Source organism: Lontra canadensis, unplaced genomic scaffold, assembly GCF_010015895.1.
Source record: "Lontra canadensis isolate GAN:19392208 unplaced genomic scaffold, GSC_riverotter_1.0 scaffold14, whole genome shotgun sequence".
Classification (NCBI taxonomy): Eukaryota; Metazoa; Chordata; class Mammalia; order Carnivora; family Mustelidae; genus Lontra; species Lontra canadensis.
Genome location: NW_022631008.1, coordinates 7152045 through 7173482, shown reverse-complemented (window position 1 = coordinate 7173482; position 21438 = coordinate 7152045). Strand labels below are relative to the sequence as shown.

Genomic DNA, 21438 nt, shown 5'->3' with positions numbered 1-21438 from the left:
GTAACCAGTGGTTATGTAAGGAGGACTTGGCAGTACCATTTGTTATACATTCTTTCTTAGTTCTTTCTAACTTCATTTGGTAATGGGCATGGCCACTTGTATCAGTTATTTGCCATTGTTTGAAAGAAAAACAAACTTTAAAAAAAAAGATTTTATGTATTCGTTAGAGAGAGAGAGACAGAGCACATGCGCACACAAGCAGGGGGAGCGGGAAGCAAAAGGAGAGGGAGAAGCAGGCTCCCCGCTGAGTAGGGAGCCCCAGGGAAGGTGCTCAATCCCAGGGACCTGGAGATCATGATCACGATGGGCCCTGGGATCATGACCAGAGCAGAAGGCAGATCCTTAACCAATTGAACCACCTGGGATGACTGAGCCACCTAGGCATCCCCTAAACAAACCTTTCTTTAACTCTTTGACTTGCAGGTAGTTACAGCTTAGAACAGGTCACCTTAGGCTAAATTCCCCTGGTGACAGGAAGATAAGAGTGCTATCTTCCTTCCTGCTTACTGAGATGGCTCCTAGGCCCTAAGAAAAACATTCCTGCTTGGTTAGACAGGCAAGAGGCCCATTTAGCTGTTAAAAAGATTTATACACCCATCAAAGTGATGAGGGAGAATTTACAAATGGAAGCTTTCTCAAGAGAATGCTCTAGGAAAAGGCAAGGGGGAAAAGTTCTCTGCTTTTTGTCAACAGGAAAAATTCAATCTTATTTTTAGTTACTGTTACACATTTCCTTATTGGCAAAATGGATGTTTGAGGGAAGAATTCACCCATGAAGAAGCGGTAAAGAGGAGGCCAAGACCTATTCATGAGGGTAGGTTGGGAGTTCTAGAAAACCAGGGAGGTGTCATGTTGGTCCTTCTGTGGGCATCTATTTTTCCTCTTGTGGAAAAGCAGAGATGTGGAATTAGGAGTGATATAGACAGAAATACAAGAGAAAAACATCAAGAGAAAGATTCCTGTTAGTGAGAAACTGCCCAGTCACTTGGATGCCACTTTCCTACTCTACTGTCTTTTGTGGGCAGAAGGGAGCCATAAGGTCCTTTTGCTCTATGGGCACTAAGGATGGAGAGGGCATAAACAATAATGATGTAAAACTTAAGCACACACTGATGGCTTACAACCAATTACAGCCACTCATGGGTGGCATGAAGCCTCTGGGAAGCTCTCCCTGTGCCTAGGACTGAGCTCCCTGGGTAGACACAGTGTGTGTGAGGGGGACACTTTCCAAGGGGAGTCATCCCCAGAAAGGGAAAATGAGATATTATCACAGGATTAGGCTCACCTTTTCCATCCCTAGAGATTTGGGGGATCGAACACTTCACCCCTTTGGGCATGGTATGCATTTTACTTTGTCAGCAGGGAAGAGAATTACTTAGGTATACTGCGGGTCGCTAAGGAAAATCTTATCTTGTCCTTTCAGGAGAGGTGTGACACATTTACAAAAAGGTCTCAGTAGTTTTAACAGCAGGGCAGACCAGGAGTGAGACCTAACTCAGGACCTCTCTGTTTATGGGAGAATTCTGAGTCTTACTGAGAGGGTCCAGGCATTCAGGGGCTGAGCTGTTCCTTAAGTTTCCCACCTACCCACTTTAAAGTATACGCCACCCACCCACTAAACTCACAATCGTACAATTCAAATATAGTATTGGTCTTTAAAGCCAAATTGCTACATTACAATTAAATTTTTCCATTATCCAGTTTTATGTTTAAAACTTTAGTCTGGTAATTACAGAAAGTCTTATTACAGGACGGAGTTTATAAAATGCTCCAATCACTTCTGTTTAACTCGAAGGGTAAGACCATTTGTTTGGCAAGGCAAAGAACACCGTCAGGTAGTGGTACTCCAGAGCCAATTCCCGCCTTTGCCAATTATACACGTTAGAAACTTTGAGAGATGGAGCCCCTGATACTTCCCAGTACTTGGAAACTTTGCTCCAGAAATGTACAAACAAAACTCTTGAAAACCGTTTTGGGATTAATTTCAGATACTTCATGGATCCTTACAAGTATCCCCCCGCCCCCAAAGAGAAAGTCATTTTTGGCATTCCAACCTCTCGCCCTTAGAATATCTCTAAAGCTTGTTTCCCTGATCCATGTCAGGGAGAACTTCCCCAATTTCAGATCAAACTCAGATCCTGCCGGGACGCCAAGCTGGGCAGAAAAAAGGGCGATCAGGCTCTAGATCTTTAACAGTGGTGGGAAGGACACTTTCATCAGTAAAACAGCTGCTTTTGTGGAAGCTGCGGATCAATCTACTCCTGGAAAGAGGTCTGGCTTCTCTACATTTTCAGGGGTGTCTATCTGCTGACTAGGTAAGAATACAAAATACGTGTCATTTGCGGGAACCCGGACGAGGCCACCCGCGCATGCGCGAAGCAGTCCTAAGGCCGAGCGGGCGTTCTCGGTGGGGCGGGGCAATGGAAGACGCACCCCTCCCGTTCGCCGTGGCTTTAACTCCTTCCCATCCCTCTTAACGGGCTTCTCCGTCTTTCCCTTTGACCTCGGAAAGAAGGGGGCGGGGCCATTAGGGGCGGAAGTAGCGGTGCATTGTGGGCTCTCTTAGAGTGGTGGAGTTGATCCTGAATGAAAGTGGCGCGCCGCCTCTGACGTTTCCCGGGTAGGAGCTGCTGGGATTCCGACCCCTGCCGGGATTCGGGTGCCTCGGACCCTCAATACGGAGCCGACCGCGAGGAGGCGGCGGCGTTGGCGCGGCGAGCGTTGGTGGAGGGGGCGCCTCTGCGCGGCCCCGAGACATGGCTCATAACAAGATCCCACCACGGTGGCTGAACTGTCCGAGGCGCGGCCAGCCGGTGGCAGGTAACCCGGACTGGGGTGGTGGTGGAGTCCCTGCATATCCGCGGGCCCGTGGGTGGGCCGTGTGAGGGGCGTAGCTTTCGGGGGTTCCGTGTTTGTTAGTGGTATTTCAGGACCGAGATGTGCTCGGTCGGACGAAGCTTCGTGGTTGAGTGTTTGGGAAAGTGATTGGAGGGGATGGGCGGGTGGGTGGGGGCACGTGTCACTCTCCAGGACGACTAAGTTTTGCGAACGCGAAAGTAGACAGGAGGTTTGGGTGGCAGGAGCTGGGGACCCAAGAACACAGCGGGCATTACTTTGAAGCTTAGAAGTTTATGAACCTTCCCGGGTTCTTGGATGGGGAAGGGACAAGTGTCAGTCTTGAGATGGAGGGTTCAAGAGGAGAGGGAAGTTTCCCAGTGCTGAAATGGATCCACACTAACTGGAGTTTGGTTTTTAAAAACGATTTTGTTGTGAATTTTTGCGTCTTTGAGTTTGACACACAACAAACTTTAAAGTGTTGTTTGATAAATACCGCATACACAGACACACTTCCAGTGAACACCCATGAAACCATCACTACAATCAAAACAGTGAACATAACCATCACCTCTCAAAGTTTCGACTGCCCCTTGTAATCCCTTCCTCCTCAGGCAATCTCTTACATGCTTTCTGTCATAGATTAGTTTACATTTTCTATACTTAAAGAAATATAAATGGAATCATATAGTGCATACACTTGTTTGGGGGGGAGGTCTCTGTATTCTTTTGCTCAGCATTATTGTTTTGAGATTTATCCAAGTTCTTGTATGTTTGTATGTGCATCCCTTTTTATTGCCGAATAGTAGTCCATTGTTAATGGATGCAGCACATTTGTTTATCCATACACTCATTGATAGTCATTTGGGTTGTTTGCACTTTTTGGCTATTACAAATTAACCTGCTATGAACATTCCCGTACAGTAATTTGTATGGACATATGCTTTCATTTCTCTTGTGTCAGTTTCTAGGAGAGGAAAGGATCATATGGTAGGTGTATGTTTAGCCTTTAAAAAAAAAATGCCAAACTCTTTTTAAAAGCCATAGCATTTTACATTCCCACCATTAATGTCTGAGAGTTCTGTTTAGTTCATATCCTCTCCAAGGCTTGGTATGGTCAGTCTTTTTAATTTTACCCACCATAATAGGTATTTAGTCATATTGTGGTTTGTGGTGTATGTGAGCTTCTTGGCAATTCACATATCTTCTGTGAGATGTCCAGATCTTGTACTGATTTTTTAATTGGGTTTTTAGCTTATTGTTGAATTGTTAGACTTCTTTATATATTGTAAATACAAATCCTACGTTGGATATATGCTTAAATTTTTTTTTTCTCCCATCTGTGGCTTGCTTTTTCATTTTCCTAACACTGTGTTTTTGAGGAGTGAACGATTTAAATTTGAACTACGACTTGCTGCTTATTCTAGAAGGTATTTTGCAACAAAAATTAAAGGGTTTTGTAGTGAACTGTGATTACATGTTATGTATACATCTATAGTATGTCTTACTAGTTATTTGAAATTGTTGAAAGAGTGCTTTTTAATTTTTTTTAAATATTTTTTTTAATTTTTAAAAAATTTTTTATTTTTTTATAAACATATAATGTATTATTAGCCCCAGGGGTACAGGTCTGTGAATCGCCAGGTTTACACACTTCACAACACTCACCATAGCACATACTGTCCTCAATGTCCATAACCCCACTACTCTCTCCTACCCCCCTCCCCCCGGCCACCCTCAGTTTGTTTTGTGACATTAAGAGTCTCTTATGGTTTGTCAAGATATTTTTTTTTTTATTCATTTAAGAGAGAGGGAGAGACAGAGACAGAGCACAAGCAGGGGGAGAGGCAAAAGCAGACTCCCTGATGAGCTGGGAGCCGGATGTGGGACTTGATCCCAGAACCTGGAGATCATGACCTGGGCCGAAGGCAGATGCTTAACTGAGCCACCCAGGTGCCCCAAGAGCCCTTTTTAAATTCAGGTTTCCTTATTCTCCTACTTTGTCAGGTGTTTTTTTTTTTTTTTTTTTTTTCCACATTTTGAATAAAATCCTTAGTAAGTAGAGCCGTATCAATGATGGCTAAAAATAATACTGAAAGATAACCTAAGCAAGTCTTACAGTGAGGAAATGTCTTTAATGGAAAATGAAAAAATTTTCTTCATGCTCTAACCATTTTTTAAAAAAGATTTATTAGAGAGAGAGAGAGAGAGAGAGAGAATACAAGCAAGGGTAGGGGCAGAGAATCTCAAGCAGCCTCTGACTCCCTCCTGAATGCAGAGCTTGGTGCAGGACTCAATCTCACCATCCTGAGGTCATGACCTGAGCTGAAATCAAGAGGTGGTTGCTTAAGTGACTCTGCCACCTAGACACTCCTTTTTTTTTTTTTTTAAGAGTTTATTTATTTATTTGACAGAGAGAGAGAAATCACAACTAGGCAGAGAGGCAGGCAAAGAGAGGGGGAAGCAGGCTGTCTGCTGAGCAGGGAGCCCAATGCGGCGCTTGATCCCAGGACCCTGAGATCATGACCTGAGCCAAAGGCAGAGGCTTAACCCACTGAGCCACCCAAGTGCCCCAACTCTAACCGTTTTTATATGCATTTTCACTTGTAGTAAAAGCAGTTGTTCTTGGTAATCATTGTACTTATTCAAATTAATTGATCACAGACAGTTCTTTACATTTTTCTTTGTAGGCCGTTTTGACTTTCCCCCTTACCATCTCTAACTTTGTAGTGAATCCTTTCTTTATTACATGTGGTTTTTTTCTTTTTTTTAAACATTTTATTTATTTGACAGAGAGAGAGAGATCACAAGTAGGCAGAGAGGCAGGCAGAGAGAGAGAGAGAGAGAGAGAGGGGAGGAAGCAGGCTCCCCGCTGAGCAGAGAGCCCCATATGGGGCTCGATCCCAGGACGCCGGGACCATGACCCGAGCCGAAGGCAGAGGCTTTAACCCACTGAGCCACCCAGGCGCCCCACATGTGGTTTTTTTCTATGGAGTTATGGAAAAGCCTCTAGATTTAGATCAGTGGCTTCTTCTTCTTCTTTTTTTTTTTTTTAAAGATTTTATTTATTATTTATTTGTCAGGGAGAGAGAGAGAGAGAGAGAGCGAGCGAGCGTGCCGGCACACAAGCAGGGAGAGCAGCAAGCTTCCGGCTGAACAAGGAGTCCGATGTGGGACTCAATCCTAGGACACTGGGATGATGACCTGAGCTGAAGGCAGATGCTAAACCAACTGAGCCACCCAGGCATCCCAGATATATGGTTTCTTTTCTAGCTTGGAGCATGTTTCCTGGATTCTTTCATTAGAATTATCTGCTATGCTGATTTGTGAGAAAAACAAGATCATAAAGTTCTTGCCAAAGTGATCATTTTTTTATTTGGAGTTAGAAAAATTGTTTAAATATCAGAGTTCTCATGTAATGTGCAGGCTGGCAGTGACAAAGATCAGAACACTGACTTATTGTTAACTAGAACAAGTGTGGCACTGACTTGGGGTAGATAGCAGCAGGTAAAGTGCTGACTTCCAGGCAGCTTTATGCCTCTCTCAGAAATAGAGTTGTGTGCCTTTTTTTCTCCCTCTGCTAGGAATCAAGGGCCAGGAATTAAGCTTTTCCTTATTATTGTATTGGAATATTTTGGCTTCCCAAAATTAGACTCTTTAATTATTGTGGTTCAGTGAGATACTAAGCTCATCTATTAGATTAACTATGATCCCTGGACAGAACCCTAGGCCTCTAACAATTGAGCTGGATTTTTACTAGTAATCAATATTGCTTTGGTTGTGATGCTTATTAGAAAGTACAGTGAACACAATGTACGATTCTTTTTTTTTTTTTTAAAGATTTTATTTATTTATTTGACAGACAGATTACAAGTAGGCGGAGAGGCGGGCAGAGAAAGAGAGGAGGAAGCAGGCTCCCTACTGAGCAGAGAGCCCGATGCGGGGCTCAATCCCAGGACCTTGCTATCACGACCTGAGCTGAAGGCAGAGGCTTTAAAACCCACTGAGCCACCCAGGCGCCCCACAATGTATGATTCTTGATAAGTTTCTGTAAATTTCCCTTAAAGTTCTGTCTCTGCCTCTCCTACGAGTGTTCATGCCACATTGTGTATTTTGGAAATGCATGTTAGCAATGTTTTACAGTAGGTGGAGCAAAAAATACTGGTTATATTCTTGCAAGCTTTAGTGAAAAATAAGGAATAATTCACATTCCACTTTCTACCTCTTATTTTCTTTCTTTCTTTCTTTTTTATTAAGATTTTTGAAATTTATTTGACAGAGAGATAGAGATCACAAGTAGGCAGAGAGGCAGGCAGAGAGAGAGGGGGAAGCAGGCTCCCTGCTGGGCAGAGAACCCGATGTGGGGATCAATCCCAGGACCCTGAGATCATGACCTGAGCTGAAGGCAGAGGCTTAAACTCACTGAAGTAATCCATGTTTATTGTATAATTTCCTTAGTATTTGGCATATTTAGGAAAATGTGTTATGGCTGTTTACATTTTCTAAATGTGAACCTTAGGATACATCCAGTAGTATTAGATGTTTATAATTTTCTTGAATCAGAAAGAAGATGGTACTAATTAGATATATAATCTGTTGCACTATGAAGTTACTTCCTCTGATTAAAGCAGACTTCCAATGAGGGAGAGCTCCTGGAGATAGGGCCAAGCTTTATTTTTGAAAAATTCTCTTTTTCACCTTATGAGTGATAGATTTTAGGGGAACACTTTGAAAAAACCAAAATTCTCATTCCTTAAATGGAGATTATTCAACATAAAATTATCTTGTGCTTATTATGTGTGAAGAACTTACTTGAAACTAACTGTAGGAATGTAATATGAAACAGTATTGTGATAGGGATGGTGACTTTGGAGTCATTTTACCTAGCAAATACTTGAGAGTCTACTTTGTGTTAGTCCTTAGGGCTAGGGAGATGATTTAGACATAGTTTATGGTGTCAGCCATCTGCTATGTGGTAAAATTTTTCTTTGGGAGCTCTGAGCTGTATAGGTTTAGGCCCAAAGAAGTCAGGTGGTTGAGTTTATTGAGGTCTGTTTTTTTCTAGATTAAGTGTGGCTGAGTGATATGGAGGATCAGGGAGGTTAAGGGTATTTAGTGGGACTGACCGTGGTGATCAGCTGTGGACTCTAACATTGGATAAGGAAAGTGAAGCCTGGAGGAGCTGATGGAAGCAGGATTGGGCCTCTGAGACAACAGTGAGAAGGAGAGAGGGTCTAGTGGGAGAATCTTCTAACATGTATTACTTACTTAATTATTATGTTTCTTGTTTATGGTTTATCTTTTCCCAATAGAGTGTAAGCTCTTTGAGGGCAGGGATTTTTTTAAAAGATTTTATTTATTTTTATTTGAGAGAGAGAGAGCGAGAGATAGCACATAAGCAGAGAGGGAGAGGGAGAAGCAGGCTCCCTGCTAATCAGAGAGCCTGATGCGGGGCTCAATCCCAGGATCCTGGGATCATGACCAGAGCCGAAGGCAGGCGCTTAACTGACTGAGCCATCCAGGTGCCCCTGAGGGCAGGGATTTTTATCTGTTTTTTTTTTTTTTTTTTTTTTTTTTTCTTTTCACTGATGCATTCCATGTACCTAGAACAGTGCTTAGTACATAATAAGTACTCTTTAAATATTTATTAAATAAGCCAAATGTGGTATAATAATTAATGTGAGTTGATGGTAGAGGTGGTGAGAAGTGGTTAGATTCTAGATATGTTTTGAAGATAGATCTGAGAGGATTTGCTGATAGATTGAAAATGGGGTGTGAGATGCAGAAGAATGAAACTGAACCATTTCCTTACACCACACACAAAAATAGACTCAAAATGGATGAAAGACCTTAATGTGAGATAGGAATCCATCAAAATCCTTGAGGAGAACACAGGCAGCAACCTCTTCGACCTCAGCCGAAGCAACTTCTTCCTAGAAACATCGCCAAAGGCAAGGGAAGCTGGGGGAAAAATGGACTATTGGGACTTCATCAAGATCAAAAGCTTTTGCACAGCAAAGGAAACAGTCAACAAAACCAAAGACAACTGACAGAATGGGAGAAGATATTCGCAAATGACATATCAGATAAAGGGCTAGTATCCAAAATATATAAAGAACGTATCGAACTCAACACGCAAAGAATAATCCAGTCAAGAAATGGGCAGAGAACGTGAACAGACATTTCTGATGGCCAGCAGACACATGAAAAAATGCTCAACATCACTTAGCATCAGGGAAATATGAATCAAAACCACAATGAGATATACTGCCTCACACCAGTCAGAGTGGCTAAAATTAACAAGTCAGGAAACAACAGATGTTGGAGAGGATGCAGAGAAAGGGGAACCCTCCTACACTGTTGGTGGGAATGCAAGCTGGTGCAGCCACTCTGAAAAACAGCATGGAGCTTCCTCAAAAAGCTGAAAATAGAGCTACCTTACGACCCAGCAATCACACTACTGGGTATTTACCCTAAAGATACAAATGTAGTGATCCAAGGGGAACACACGCCCAAATGTTTATAGCAGCAATGTCCACAATAGCCAAACTATGGAAAGAACCTAGATGTCCATCAACAAATGAATGGATAAAGAAGAAGTGGTATAAATATACAATGGAGTACTATGCAGCCATCAAAAGAAATGAAATCTTGCCATTTGCAATGATGTGGATGGAACTAGAGGGTATTATGCTGAGCGAAATAAGTCAATCAGAGAAAGACAGTTATCATATGATCTCCCTGATATGAGGAATTTGAGAGGCAGAGTGGAGGGTTTGGGGAGTGGGGAAGGAAAAAATGAAACCAAATGGAATCGGGAGGGAGACAAACCATAAGAGACTCTTAATCTCACAAAACAGAGGGTTGCTGGGGGGAGGGGAGGTGTGGAGAGGGTGGTTGGGATGTGGACATTGGGGAGGGTATATGCTATGGTGAGTGTGTGAAATGTGTAAAGCCTGATGATGTGTAAAAAAAAAACTGTGAAATGTGTAAGCCTGATGATTCACAGACCTGTACCCCTGGGGCAAATAATACATTATATTTAATAAAAAATAATAAAAAAAGAATTTCAGAAGTAAAAAAAAAAAAAAGAAAATGGGGTATGAGAAAAAGACAGGGGTCAAGGATAATGCCAAAGGGCTTGGCCTGAGCTACTGAAAAAATAGTGTTATAATTTGCTGAGATGAGGAAGACCATGAGAGGAGCACATTTTAAGTGCTTGAATGTTGAGAGTTCAGGTTAGGAGATCAGGTCTGAGACATCCGTTAGACATCAACTACAGACTAAGTCATGTAGGCAGCTTGATATCCGAGCTTAGAGTTCAGGGAGAGGTTTGGACTGGAAATGCACATTATGAGTCAGCAGCACATTCATGGCTTTTAAAGCTCTGTGATGAGATGAGACACCAGGCGAGTGAGTGAATGTTGATAGGAGGTCCAAGGACAGAGCCCTGGGACAAAACATTGAAGGGTCAGGGAGATAAGGAGGAGCCCGAAAAAGGAGGTTGAGAGGTAGAGGTCAGAGAAATGGGGTGAAAACCAAGGGGTTGTAGTAGCCAAAAAGCCAAGTAAAAAAGTGATTTAAGAATTAAAAATTAAATTGAATTAAAAAGTGAACTTGAATTAAAAAGTGGGCAGTTCTTTGAGAACTGAGATTGTCTATCGGATTTAGCAATGTGGGGGTTATTGGTGATCTTGGGTGGTTTGGTACATAAAATGTAAAACTTTATTTTTTTTTAAATGATTTTATTTATCTGAGAGAGAGAAAGAGGGATGGAGAGGGAGAGGGGGAGAGAGAGAAAGATCATGAGCAGGGGGAGCAATAGAGGGAGAAGCAGACTCCCTACTGAGCAGGGAGCCCGATGTGGGACTCAATCCCAAGTCCCTGCGATCATGACCTGAGCTGAAGGGAGATGCTTAACCGACTGAGCCAAAACATAAAACTTAAAAAAATTATTTTTTATGAAATTTAGGTTAAAGTCTCTGGACAAATGTTAAGGTTTCACTCATGTTGTTTTAGGTAGCTATTTATTCCTACTGATAATTATTGTGTTTTAAGATATAAGTCAGTTAAAATAGTTGATTTTAAAATTGATTATATAAGGTAACTCCTCCTGTGCTTAGATATGATTCAGGAAAAAAAAGGGTCAAAAGGGTCAGTTAGTCTTGTTGAAATTATGATCACCGGTTGTGGTTTTAAGAGTGATTTTGATTAGCATGCTTCTCAGCATTGTCCCTATCCTGGAGTGCAGGATAAAGTGCATAAGTTGGAGAAGGTTCCAACCTCATAGTAGGGTAGTATAATTAGGAATTTTAAGGACTGATTTAATGCTCTCCATTATCAGTTTTTTTTTTTAAGATTTTATTTATTTATTTGATGGACAGAGATCACAAGTAGGCAGGGAGGCAGGCAGAGAGAGAGAGGGGAAGCAGGCTCCCCGTTGAGCAGAGATCCCGACGCGGGGCTCGATCCCAGGACCCTGGGATCATGACCTGAGCCGAAGGCAGAGGCTTAACCCACTGAGCCACCCAGGCGCCCCTCCATTATCAGTTTTCTAGTATTATATCTTTAAAACCTTTAAGGCAATAACTTTTTAATGTAGTAGTTTAAAACCTTAGTCCTTTTTTAAACAACAAATTTTTAAAAATTTTAAAATTACTTTTACTTAAAATTTTTTATTAATGAAGTATAGTTGATATACAATGTTTTCGTAGTTTCAGGTGTACAGTGTAATGATTTGACTGTTTTGTAAATTAGTGCTCACTAGAATAAATGTAGTTACCGTCTGTCACCATACAATGTTATTACAATATTATTGACTCTATCCTAAGCTGTACTGTGACATACTTATTTTATAACTGGAAGTTTGTACCTCTTAATCCACTTTACTTATTTTGTTCATACCTGCTCCCCAACTTAAGGAGGTTTTTTTGGAAGTTCCATTCACTGGTAGTTTTTCTTTTGCTATTCTTTTTTTTTTTCTTTAATACTTATTTTTCTATTTTAGAGAGAGGGAGAGAGAGGGCATGCGTGCTCTGGGGAGGAGCAGAAGGGGAGAGAGAAGGAGGGGGAAAGAATCTCAAGCAGACTCCCTGCTGAGCTTGGAGCCCCATGTGGGTTTCGATGCTGTGACCCCTGAGCTGAAACCAAGAGTTGGATGCTCACCTGACTGAGCTACCCAGGAGCTCCTTTCTTTTGCTATTCTATTTGATTGTCAATTTCTGGAATTTATGTTGTCCTTAAAAAATTCTAAGGTGGTACCTTTTAAAAGTGTAGTTTAGATTAAGAATACTTCATGAACAGTTCCACTTAAAATGTTTTAAGAAAGTGATTTTGAGAATAGCTAATTATAGTTTCAACGTGGAACATTTTCTTTAATGAAAATTGTTACCTATCTTAATGTTGTTTAGGAAGATTCTTACCTCTGAAGACAATGTTAGGACCAAGATATGATAGTCAAGTTGCTGAAGAAAATCGGTTCCATCCCAGTATGCTCTCAAATTATCTAAAGAGTCTGAAGGTAAGAAACAAAACATTTTTTATATTGTTTTAGTATGTTTTATCCCTCTCTTGTTCTTCAGGTGGCTGTAAAAAAAACTTCTTATTTTGAAATTATTTATTGACCAAAAGGAAGTTGCAGAAATTTTGCATAGAATTCTGTGAACCCGCCTCCCAGCTTTTCCTAATGGTGTTCCCAATGGTGACATCTTATATAATTGTAGTACAATATCAAAGCAGGAAATTGACATTTGTACAGTACTTTTGAATTGATTACAGACCTTGTTTAGTTTTTACCAGTTTTTAGATCATTTGTGTGTATGTGTGTATAGTTCTCTGCAGTTTGATCCAATGTATAGATTCGTGGTATTAGTTACAGAACTTTTTCATCTCCACAAAGGAACTCTCTCTCATGCTACCCCCTTATAGTCAGATTCTACCCACCCCCCATTGCTGCACACTGGCACCTACTAATCTCTTTTCCATCTCTGTAGCTTTGTCATTTTGAGAATGTTATATAAATGGAATAAAACAGTATGTGGCATTTTGGGATTGGCTTTTTTCACTAAGCATAATGCCCTTGAGGTCCATCCAAGTTGTATGTTTCAACAAAAAGTTTGTTCTTTTTAATTGTCGAATATTATTCACTTGTTTAGATGTATCAGAGTTTATTAAACTCTTCTCCCACTGAATGCTTAAATAACCATTTTAACCAATTTGAGTTATTTGCAGTTGTGGGGTATTGCACACAAAGTTATGTGAACATTCATGTATAGTTTCCAGTTTCTGGGATAAATATTTAGAGTGTGATGGTTGTGTGCATACCTAATTTTACAAGAAAGGGCCAAACTATTTTCCTAAATGAAACTTCATTATTTTTTATATTATTCTGACATAATACTGATTAAATTAGCTTCCTAGGGCTCTTGTAACAAATTACCACAAACTGGGTGACTTAAAACAGACATTTATTCTCTCACAGTTCTGGACACTGGAAGTTCTAAATCAAGATGCAGGAAAGGTTGATTCCTTTTGGAGGCTTGGAAGGAGAATCTTTTCCATTTACTCTTTTCTGCTAGCTTCTGGTTAATGCCAGTGATCCTGGGCATTCCTTGGCTTGTAGCTCTGTGGGTCATCGTTCTTGTTGACATCTCCCTGTGTGTGTCTGTCCAAATTTCTGTTTTTTAAGGGCTCCCTAATCCAGTGTGATCTCATCTTAACTTGATTATATTTATAAAGACCCTATAGCCCTATTTCCCAATAATATCACATTCACAGGTACTAGGAGTTAGGACTAGAACATATTTTTTTAGGGGACATAATTCAACTTGTTACTGTTTGTACTCTTCTGTTTTAGTACATTCATCCAATATTGCTACTCATTACGTGCAAGGGTTTCTATTGTGGGATAGAAAAATTGTCACTTAGATTTTGAAAACCATATTTTGATATATGAAATTTACTTTACCTTGAAAACCATATTTTGATATATGAGATTTGAAATATGAGATATTTGAGATTTACTCATCCCTTTTCTTGATATAGTTTTTTGAGTCTCTGTTTATATTTTTTATAAACTTTTAACTTTTATTTTCATTATCAATAATGACTTTGAAAGTCTTAGTTAACATTTATAGAGCATTAAATATTTCCTGGTTGGTATGGTAAGAGTTTGGGCTTAGAAGCCACATCTTGGTTTTGATTTCCAGTTTGCCACTTACAGCTCTGTGGGCAAGTTACATAATCTCTTCCTGATTCAGTTTCCTCATCTGTAAATAAAATTAGTGCATATAAAGCTTATAGTATAGTTCTTGGCACAGAACAGTGCCTTTATTGAATCACACAATAACTCCATGAAGTAGATACTCTTATTATCCTTACTTCATGGGTTGGACTATTATGAAAAATAAATATGTATATGTAGTATATGTATGTGTATATGTGTATGCAGATACATTCACACACAAACACATTATCCATACAGGCGCACAACACACAAGCACATACATACATACTTAGATATGGGGCTCCAGGCAGTTAAGTCATACAGTACAGTTTCTCCATTTCCTTGTCTAAAGTGTTTCTATGTATTTAGAAAATTCGTATTTTCTTGTCCATCTCCACTTTTGATCCATATCTTATTTTGGATCCGGATACAAACAACATGGGTTCTAATTCTAACTCTCTGAGAAGCTCTATTAATGAGATCTAACTCTGTGTTTGACAATACATGTCCTCTGAAGGAATTAAGATCACCGCAGAAGCTGTGTGGGAAGAGAAGTAGGCCCAGGGGTGGCAGATTGTAGAAAATGCGTTAAGAAATACATTTCCTGTAAGAGCTCACGTGATTCGTAGACCTAGCTCTCATCCGCACTTAAACTAAGGAATCTGGAGAAATTAGTGGAACACATGTGGTAGCTAGTTAATATTTTGGAAACAAACAATTTTGTTAGTTTTGTCAGTTTTTTTGTGCGTGAAATATAAATGTCTTTGCCGTTTTCCCCCCCCTCTAACGGTGGAGTCAAATCATTATGTAACCCAGTCTCCTTCAGGCACATCCAACACTAGGTACTCAGTAAAAGTGATAATAAAAGAGAGACAAATAACAATTTTAAAAGTGCTGATTGTTTCCCTTGTCATTCTTCCCAGAGAATATGTGCTTCAGACTGGGGCAGAGGATGTGTGAGTTATCTGTTCTTTTACGTGGCTCAGTTCCAGTGTGCGTATCTTAGTGAGACTCTCTTATTAGTCTGAATGTGATTCTAGTTGTTAAGGATTTTTTAAGCCACTTGGTCCCTGATCACAAGCCAACTACATTAGTTAATGCTCAACAGAATAAATAATGATTTTTGTTCCAATGCAGGAAGAAAAACTGGCTGACAGATGGGATTAAATCTTCAATGAGATGCACAGTTATGGCCTTGTGTACTGTTCTTTACTGATGATTTAAGGGATTTATAATAAGAAAATTTTGACTGTACATACTTTTTGCCTTATATAATACACGTTAGAATTTTACTGCCTAGCATGTGGTATAGTGATAGCTGCTTGGAATGCTGGGTTGATGTGTGCTTGAGGGTTGGGGTGTATTTCACATACATGCTATTCTTGCTGTATCCTCTTGTCTAATGAATTATAGGTTGGGGGGGCAGACTTAGAAAACTGCATCCATGTCTGCATTTTTAGGTAGACTTCTGTGATGTTGAAGTGGACTGCGTTTTGCTTATGTTCGAGTTCTCTCACCGGTTTGAGGTTTAATTTATTTCATTTAGTGCCTTCTAAGTTCTTGTACCTTGAATAAGACTTGAGTAAGTGATGCTTTTGTTCATTAGTAGAGTGAACATAAAATCTCTCTCAAGGTAGATGGATGAACTGGAGTATTGCCATTTAATCAGTTTGTTTTAGAACAAATTCAGTTACTAGTAAATCTGCTTTTTTCTCTTTTTCTTCTCTCTCTCTTTTTTTTAAGGTTAAAATGGGCTTGTTAGTGGATTTGACAAATACTTCGAGGTTCTATGACAGAAATGACATAGAAAAAGAAGGAATCAAATATATAAAACTTCAATGTAAAGGGTAAGTCATGTATTAAGATTCTTTAATATTGAAACCTTTTGCTGAAATTTGCAATTTCTTCTTAAAAAAAAAGTTTCTATATTACTAGACACGGCGAGTGCCCTACAACTGAGAATACTGAGACATTCATTCGTCTCTGTGAGCGGTTTAATGAAAGAAACCCACCTGAACTTATAGGTATGTCTGGCTTTACTTTACCACTGTTTAAATATTTTATTTTGTGTTTGGGTTTCCATTTTCTTTTTAGCAAGTGAGGTGATACGAAGTTTTGTTTCTTTTTTTTCCTTTTTAAAGTAATCACTAAGAAAAGTGATTAAAGTAATTAGAGTAATAGACCTAACTTTTGTGAACAATGAAATGTATTTTGGTAATTTTTATATTTTTCAAGATAAAGCCCTAATTGTCCCTCTTCACGTATACCACTGGGAAGCTTTACCTTAAACACTTCATATTTTTTTTTTTTTATAATTTTGCATTTTATACCATACGTATTGTAAAACTATTTTCACTCAGTATTATGTTTCTGAGAGTGACCCATGATGATGTATGTAACTGTGGTTCATTTTTTGCTATTATAGTATTCCATTACGAATACCCTCTAGTTTATCCATTCTCCTGTTGATGGACAACTGTTTCAGGAGATATTTATTAATTGCTACTCCTTGCAAGGTGCAGGCTCTTGGAACACATCGTGGAGAAAACAGAAAAAAAATCTCTACTCTCCTGGAGCTTATATTTTAGTGTGGACTAGAAGTAGGGGGAAGGGGATGTGGGAGAAAGGCAGGCAATAAACAATAAATATACTAAATAGGTAAAATAAAAAAACCTGACAGTTACTTAAGATGACATTTCGCTTGTTTTCCATTTGTTTTTTTCTATATAAACAGTGCTACTAGGACTGGTCTAGAATTTTTAAGGTTTGAATTTTAGCTTTGATTCTTTGTTCTTTCTGATATTTATATTGACATATGGTTTGAATTGAGGACCTAATTTAAATGTTTTCTGTTTAACCAACCACTTGTTTTAGCATAGCTTATTGAATAGTTTTTTCTTTTGTGATTTCTTCTTTAAGTTTTAAGCAGTTAATATTTTCCATATTCAGAGAATTAACTGGAAAACTATTAGGTATAGTAAGAAAATTCAGGGGATATATTTGAACAAAGATAAAAAAGAAAACATCAGCACCTTTCTTGTAAATAAACAGTAAATAGGAAGTAAGAGGATGGTCTTATTAATCTTTTTTTTTTTTTTTTAAGATTTTTTATTTATTTATTTGACAGACAGAGATTACAAGTAGGCAGAAAGGCAGGCAGAGAGAGAGGGGGGGGAAGCAGGCTCCCTGCTGAGGAGAGAGCCCGACGTGGGGCTCAATCCCAGGACCCCGAGATCATGACCTGAGCTGAAGGCAGCGGCTTAACCCACTGAGCCACCCAGGTGCCCTGGTCTTATTAATCTTAATGATGATACTGGTTAACATTTATGGAGCATTTCCTCTGTACTAGTCACTCTGTAAACCATTTTACATTCATTATCTCATTTCATTCTTTTTTTTTTTAAATTTTTTATCTCATTTCATTCTTAAAACAATCCTCTTACGTAGACTTTATTGCTGCCCCCATTTTATGATGAGAAACTGAAGGTTGGAAAGATTAAGTGACTTGCTCAACGTCATTCACGCAGCTTGTAATGGTTAGAGTTTAGATCCTATCCTAAGCAATCTTATTTATAAGTTCACACTCCAAGCCACTTTTCTTTTCTGTAACAGAAGTACAAGATACCAAGGAATAAAGTTTATTAAGAAGTATAGGAGGTCTTTTTGAAGAAAATGTACTTGGATATTGAAAGATTTGAAGAAATGGGAGATATTTATTCCCAAATTAATTTCAATTTTTAGTGTAATTCTAAGCAAAACCCCACTGAGACTTTGGAAGAGTTATTATGAAGTTAATTTATTTTATTTGTAAAATTTACTACCTCCACATACTTCAACATATATTGAACACAGAAAAAAATTGGCAAATGAAACAGGTGATACTATCAGTAAGAAAATTTTGAAAAACAGAAATAATGAGGGGATTGTCCTTACCAGTTATTAAAGTATAGAGTATAGTAATGGAAACAACAGTAATTTTCTGGTGATAGAGGAGATTTTTTCCAAATCGTAGCAGGAAGATCTGATTATTTAATAAACATTAGCCCACTATTTAATAACATGTATTTTAGATGGATTAAATATTTTTAAAAGGACCCATAAGCGGGTGCCTGGGTGGCTCAGTGGGTTAAGCCGCTGCCTTCGGCTGGGGTCATGATCTCAGGGCCCTGGGATCGAGTCCCGCGTCAGGCTCTCTGCTCAGCAGGGAGCCTGCTCCCTCCTCTCTCTCCGCCTGCCTCTCTGTTTACTTGTGATCTCTCTGTCAAATAAATAAATAAAATCTTAAAAAAAAAAAAAAAGGACCCATAAGCATATAGGAGAAAATATAGGTCAGTATTTATTTAATTCTGGAGTGAGCTAGGATATTTCAGTTACATTACCAAAGGCGGAATCCATAAATATTTCTTTAAGAGTATCCTGGACTGCTTGCATCAGAATGACCCGAGGATGCTTATTAGAAATGTTTGTTTTAGGGCCTCATGCTGGACCTATATAATCAAAAACTCTGGGGTTGAAGCCTAGAAATCCAGTTTTTTTTTTTTTTTTTTTAAAACAAGGATCTTAGGTGACTTTTTACGCACACTTAAATTTGAGAGCTGCTATCAAAAATTAAAATGTGTTCTCTATCAGTGATAATTGTTCCTGCTGCTATTAATGAGTGCTTTTTCTTTGCCTGGGAGACATGATGGGAAACAATGAATGAAGAAATGAATGAATATAATCCTCATAACAACTGTATAGTATGGGGTGTTATCCCCCTTTTACAGATAAGAAAGCTAAGTCTCAGAGAAATTAGTTTGCCCATGGTCACACATCTAATAACTATTTAAGCCAGGTTTTCAATCCAGTTTCTGACTTCAAAGTTCAGATCTCTAAGTTGTTGCTTCCTTGGTGTCTAGATTAACTCACGAAAATGTAAAAGAATTTCTGTACTATAAAACATAACCAGAGCAAAAGGATTATTTGAAATTTGGACACATATTTGAAGCATATGACAGATTAAATATATATACAAAGAGGGGCACCTGGGTGGCTCAGTTGGTCTCTTAATTTCGGCTCAGGTCATAATCTTGGGGCTGTGAGATCGAGCCCTGCGTCTGGTTCAGCACTCAACGAGCCCTGTGTCTGGTTCAGCACTCAGCAAGGAGTCTCCTTGTCTTTCTCCCTCCCCCTGCTTGCTCCCTTTTTCTCTCTCTTAAATCTATCAATAAATACAATCATAAAAAATATATGTACAAAGAGATTTTATAATCCAACTGGCAAAATATGAAATACAATGAAAATGCAACTTATAAAAAATATATAAGAAATATATAAAAAGTAAAATATAAATAACCAAGAAACGTGAAAACAATTTTTCATTTGTTAATTAGAGATGCAGTTAAAATATAGTTGTTATTTCCCCCTTCAAATTGGAAAGATTTAAAGAATTATAATGTCAAGGATTGGATACATTGGGTGCACTCATACATAGTTAATTAGAGTGTTAATTGGTACTACTTCTCTGGAGGGACAATATGGTGATATTTTTCAAGGTCTTCATAAGTGTTTATATACTTTGACTTATGAAGACTACATCTAAGAATTCATTTTAAGGAAGTAGAGATGGACATAAAGATTTATGTGGAAGGAATTTCAGCACAGCTTCACTTGTAATAAAAACTGGGAACAGTTTACATATCTGATAAAGCAGGTCATTTATAGAGTATGCAACTATATTTAACAGAAGAACAATAACAAAGGAATGTATGCCATACAGTATTGTGATGTGTATGTGTGTATGTATTTATACATTCACAACAATATATGTAACAAGTACACGTATATATGCATATATTTAGGTGTGCAGCCAAAATATATGCAGCCTAAACTAGCATTGTGGCCTTTATTTGAGTGACAGCTGTTTTCTCATTTCTTCATTTCTCAATGAATTCTCATTCAGAGAAATCATTGTAGGGGTAGATGCTAACTGTATTTGAAGAATTCAGAGGAGGGCAATAAGTCTTAACATGCAGGAACAGATGTCATGATTTTAGAAAGATTAACATTCCCAGGTTTAGGAAAAGAAGTTGACCCTTGTTATAAATTGTCCAGTTGTATTGTTGGAGTTATTTTTATATAGTTGATGTATTTAAATCAGTTGCAGTCAACATTTATTCTTAATGTCCAAATTGCTCCAATTTGGAGCAGCGGGAGCAATGGGAGTCCCTTCAAGTTGGTTTGATATCACCCATTAGTCTTTGATGGTTTCCTTGTTTTCTGGCACATGATGTTTTCCAGACCTGGGAATCAGTTATTTCTCTAAGGAGATTGGTTCCTTTTAGTGGTTTCTATTTAGAAAATAATATTTAGAGAGAACGTAGGTGTTAGAGACCATTCCATAATTAAACACATTAGCATTTCTGCAGTTAAACATATGAATATTCATTTATACTAAGTGGGAAAAATAGACTATAAATAAATGCCACATTAGTTCAGGTCAGGTTTTGTCCTCAAATTATTTACCAAGAACCTTAATCTTTTTAGAGCATTTAAAAAAGTTATAATTACAAGTAAGAGATTATGGAACTATAGTGCGTTTGTTTGCATGTGCCAAAGTAACTGTCTTGAGAATAAGAATTTTGTGGGGGCGGCTGGGTGGCTGAGTGGGTTAACACTCTGCCTTTGGCTCAGGTCATGGTCTCAGGGTCCTGGGATCAAGCCCCGCATTGGGCTCTCTGCTCAGTGCGGAGCCTGTTTCCCCCTCTCTCTCTGCCTACTTGTGATTTCTGTCAAATAAATAAATAAATAAAATAATAAATAATTAATAAATATAAATATAAATAAATATAAAAATAAAAATAAATAAAATCTTTAAAAACAGAATTTTATGGACTGGAGAAATTAAAAAAAAATCTATGTTAAAAGAGAAACAGCTGATTTCTTGGTAAATGATAGACTATATAATAGATATATAACTGATGCCTCTAATTAATTTGGGTGTTTCCAATTATAAATATTGTAACTGATTTGTGACTATGTATTTTCATGAGTAGCATATGTTATTTTGGTAAAAACCTTTTTTTTGGTTTAATAAAAATATTTAAGATAACTTGGCATATAATAAGTTCTTAATAATACTTAGTTTCCTTTTTCTGTTCTTATTTTTGTTCCTTTAGTCCAGGGTGTTTCAACCTCAGTACTATTGACATGCTTCAACTAAGCTTTTATAAATCACCTCTTCCTAGTTTCTATTTATATATCCAGGATGTATGTTTCTATTGTTATAGCTCATCTTTCTCTCCTTTGCTGGGAGATTGTTTCTTCTCTCTCTCTTTTTTTTTTTTGGAAAGATTTTATTTTTAAGTAGTCTCTACAGCCAACGTGGGGCTTGAACTTAC

The 21438-nt window shown here is 38.5% G+C and overlaps 1 protein-coding gene across 1 annotated transcript in view; it reads left to right on the top strand.

Moving 5' to 3' along the window:
• The first annotated feature begins 2545 nt into the window (after positions 1-2545).
• Positions 2546-21438, top strand: part of RNGTT (RNA guanylyltransferase and 5'-phosphatase) — a 329799-nt gene continuing 310906 nt past the window's right edge. The window contains exons 1-4 of the mRNA XM_032858093.1: positions 2546-2820; positions 12246-12355; positions 15803-15906; positions 15995-16083. Of these exons, the coding sequence (XP_032713984.1) occupies positions 2757-2820; positions 12246-12355; positions 15803-15906; positions 15995-16083 (367 nt within the window). The 5' untranslated portion in view covers positions 2546-2756. The remainder of the gene's footprint in view (positions 2821-12245; positions 12356-15802; positions 15907-15994; positions 16084-21438) is intronic.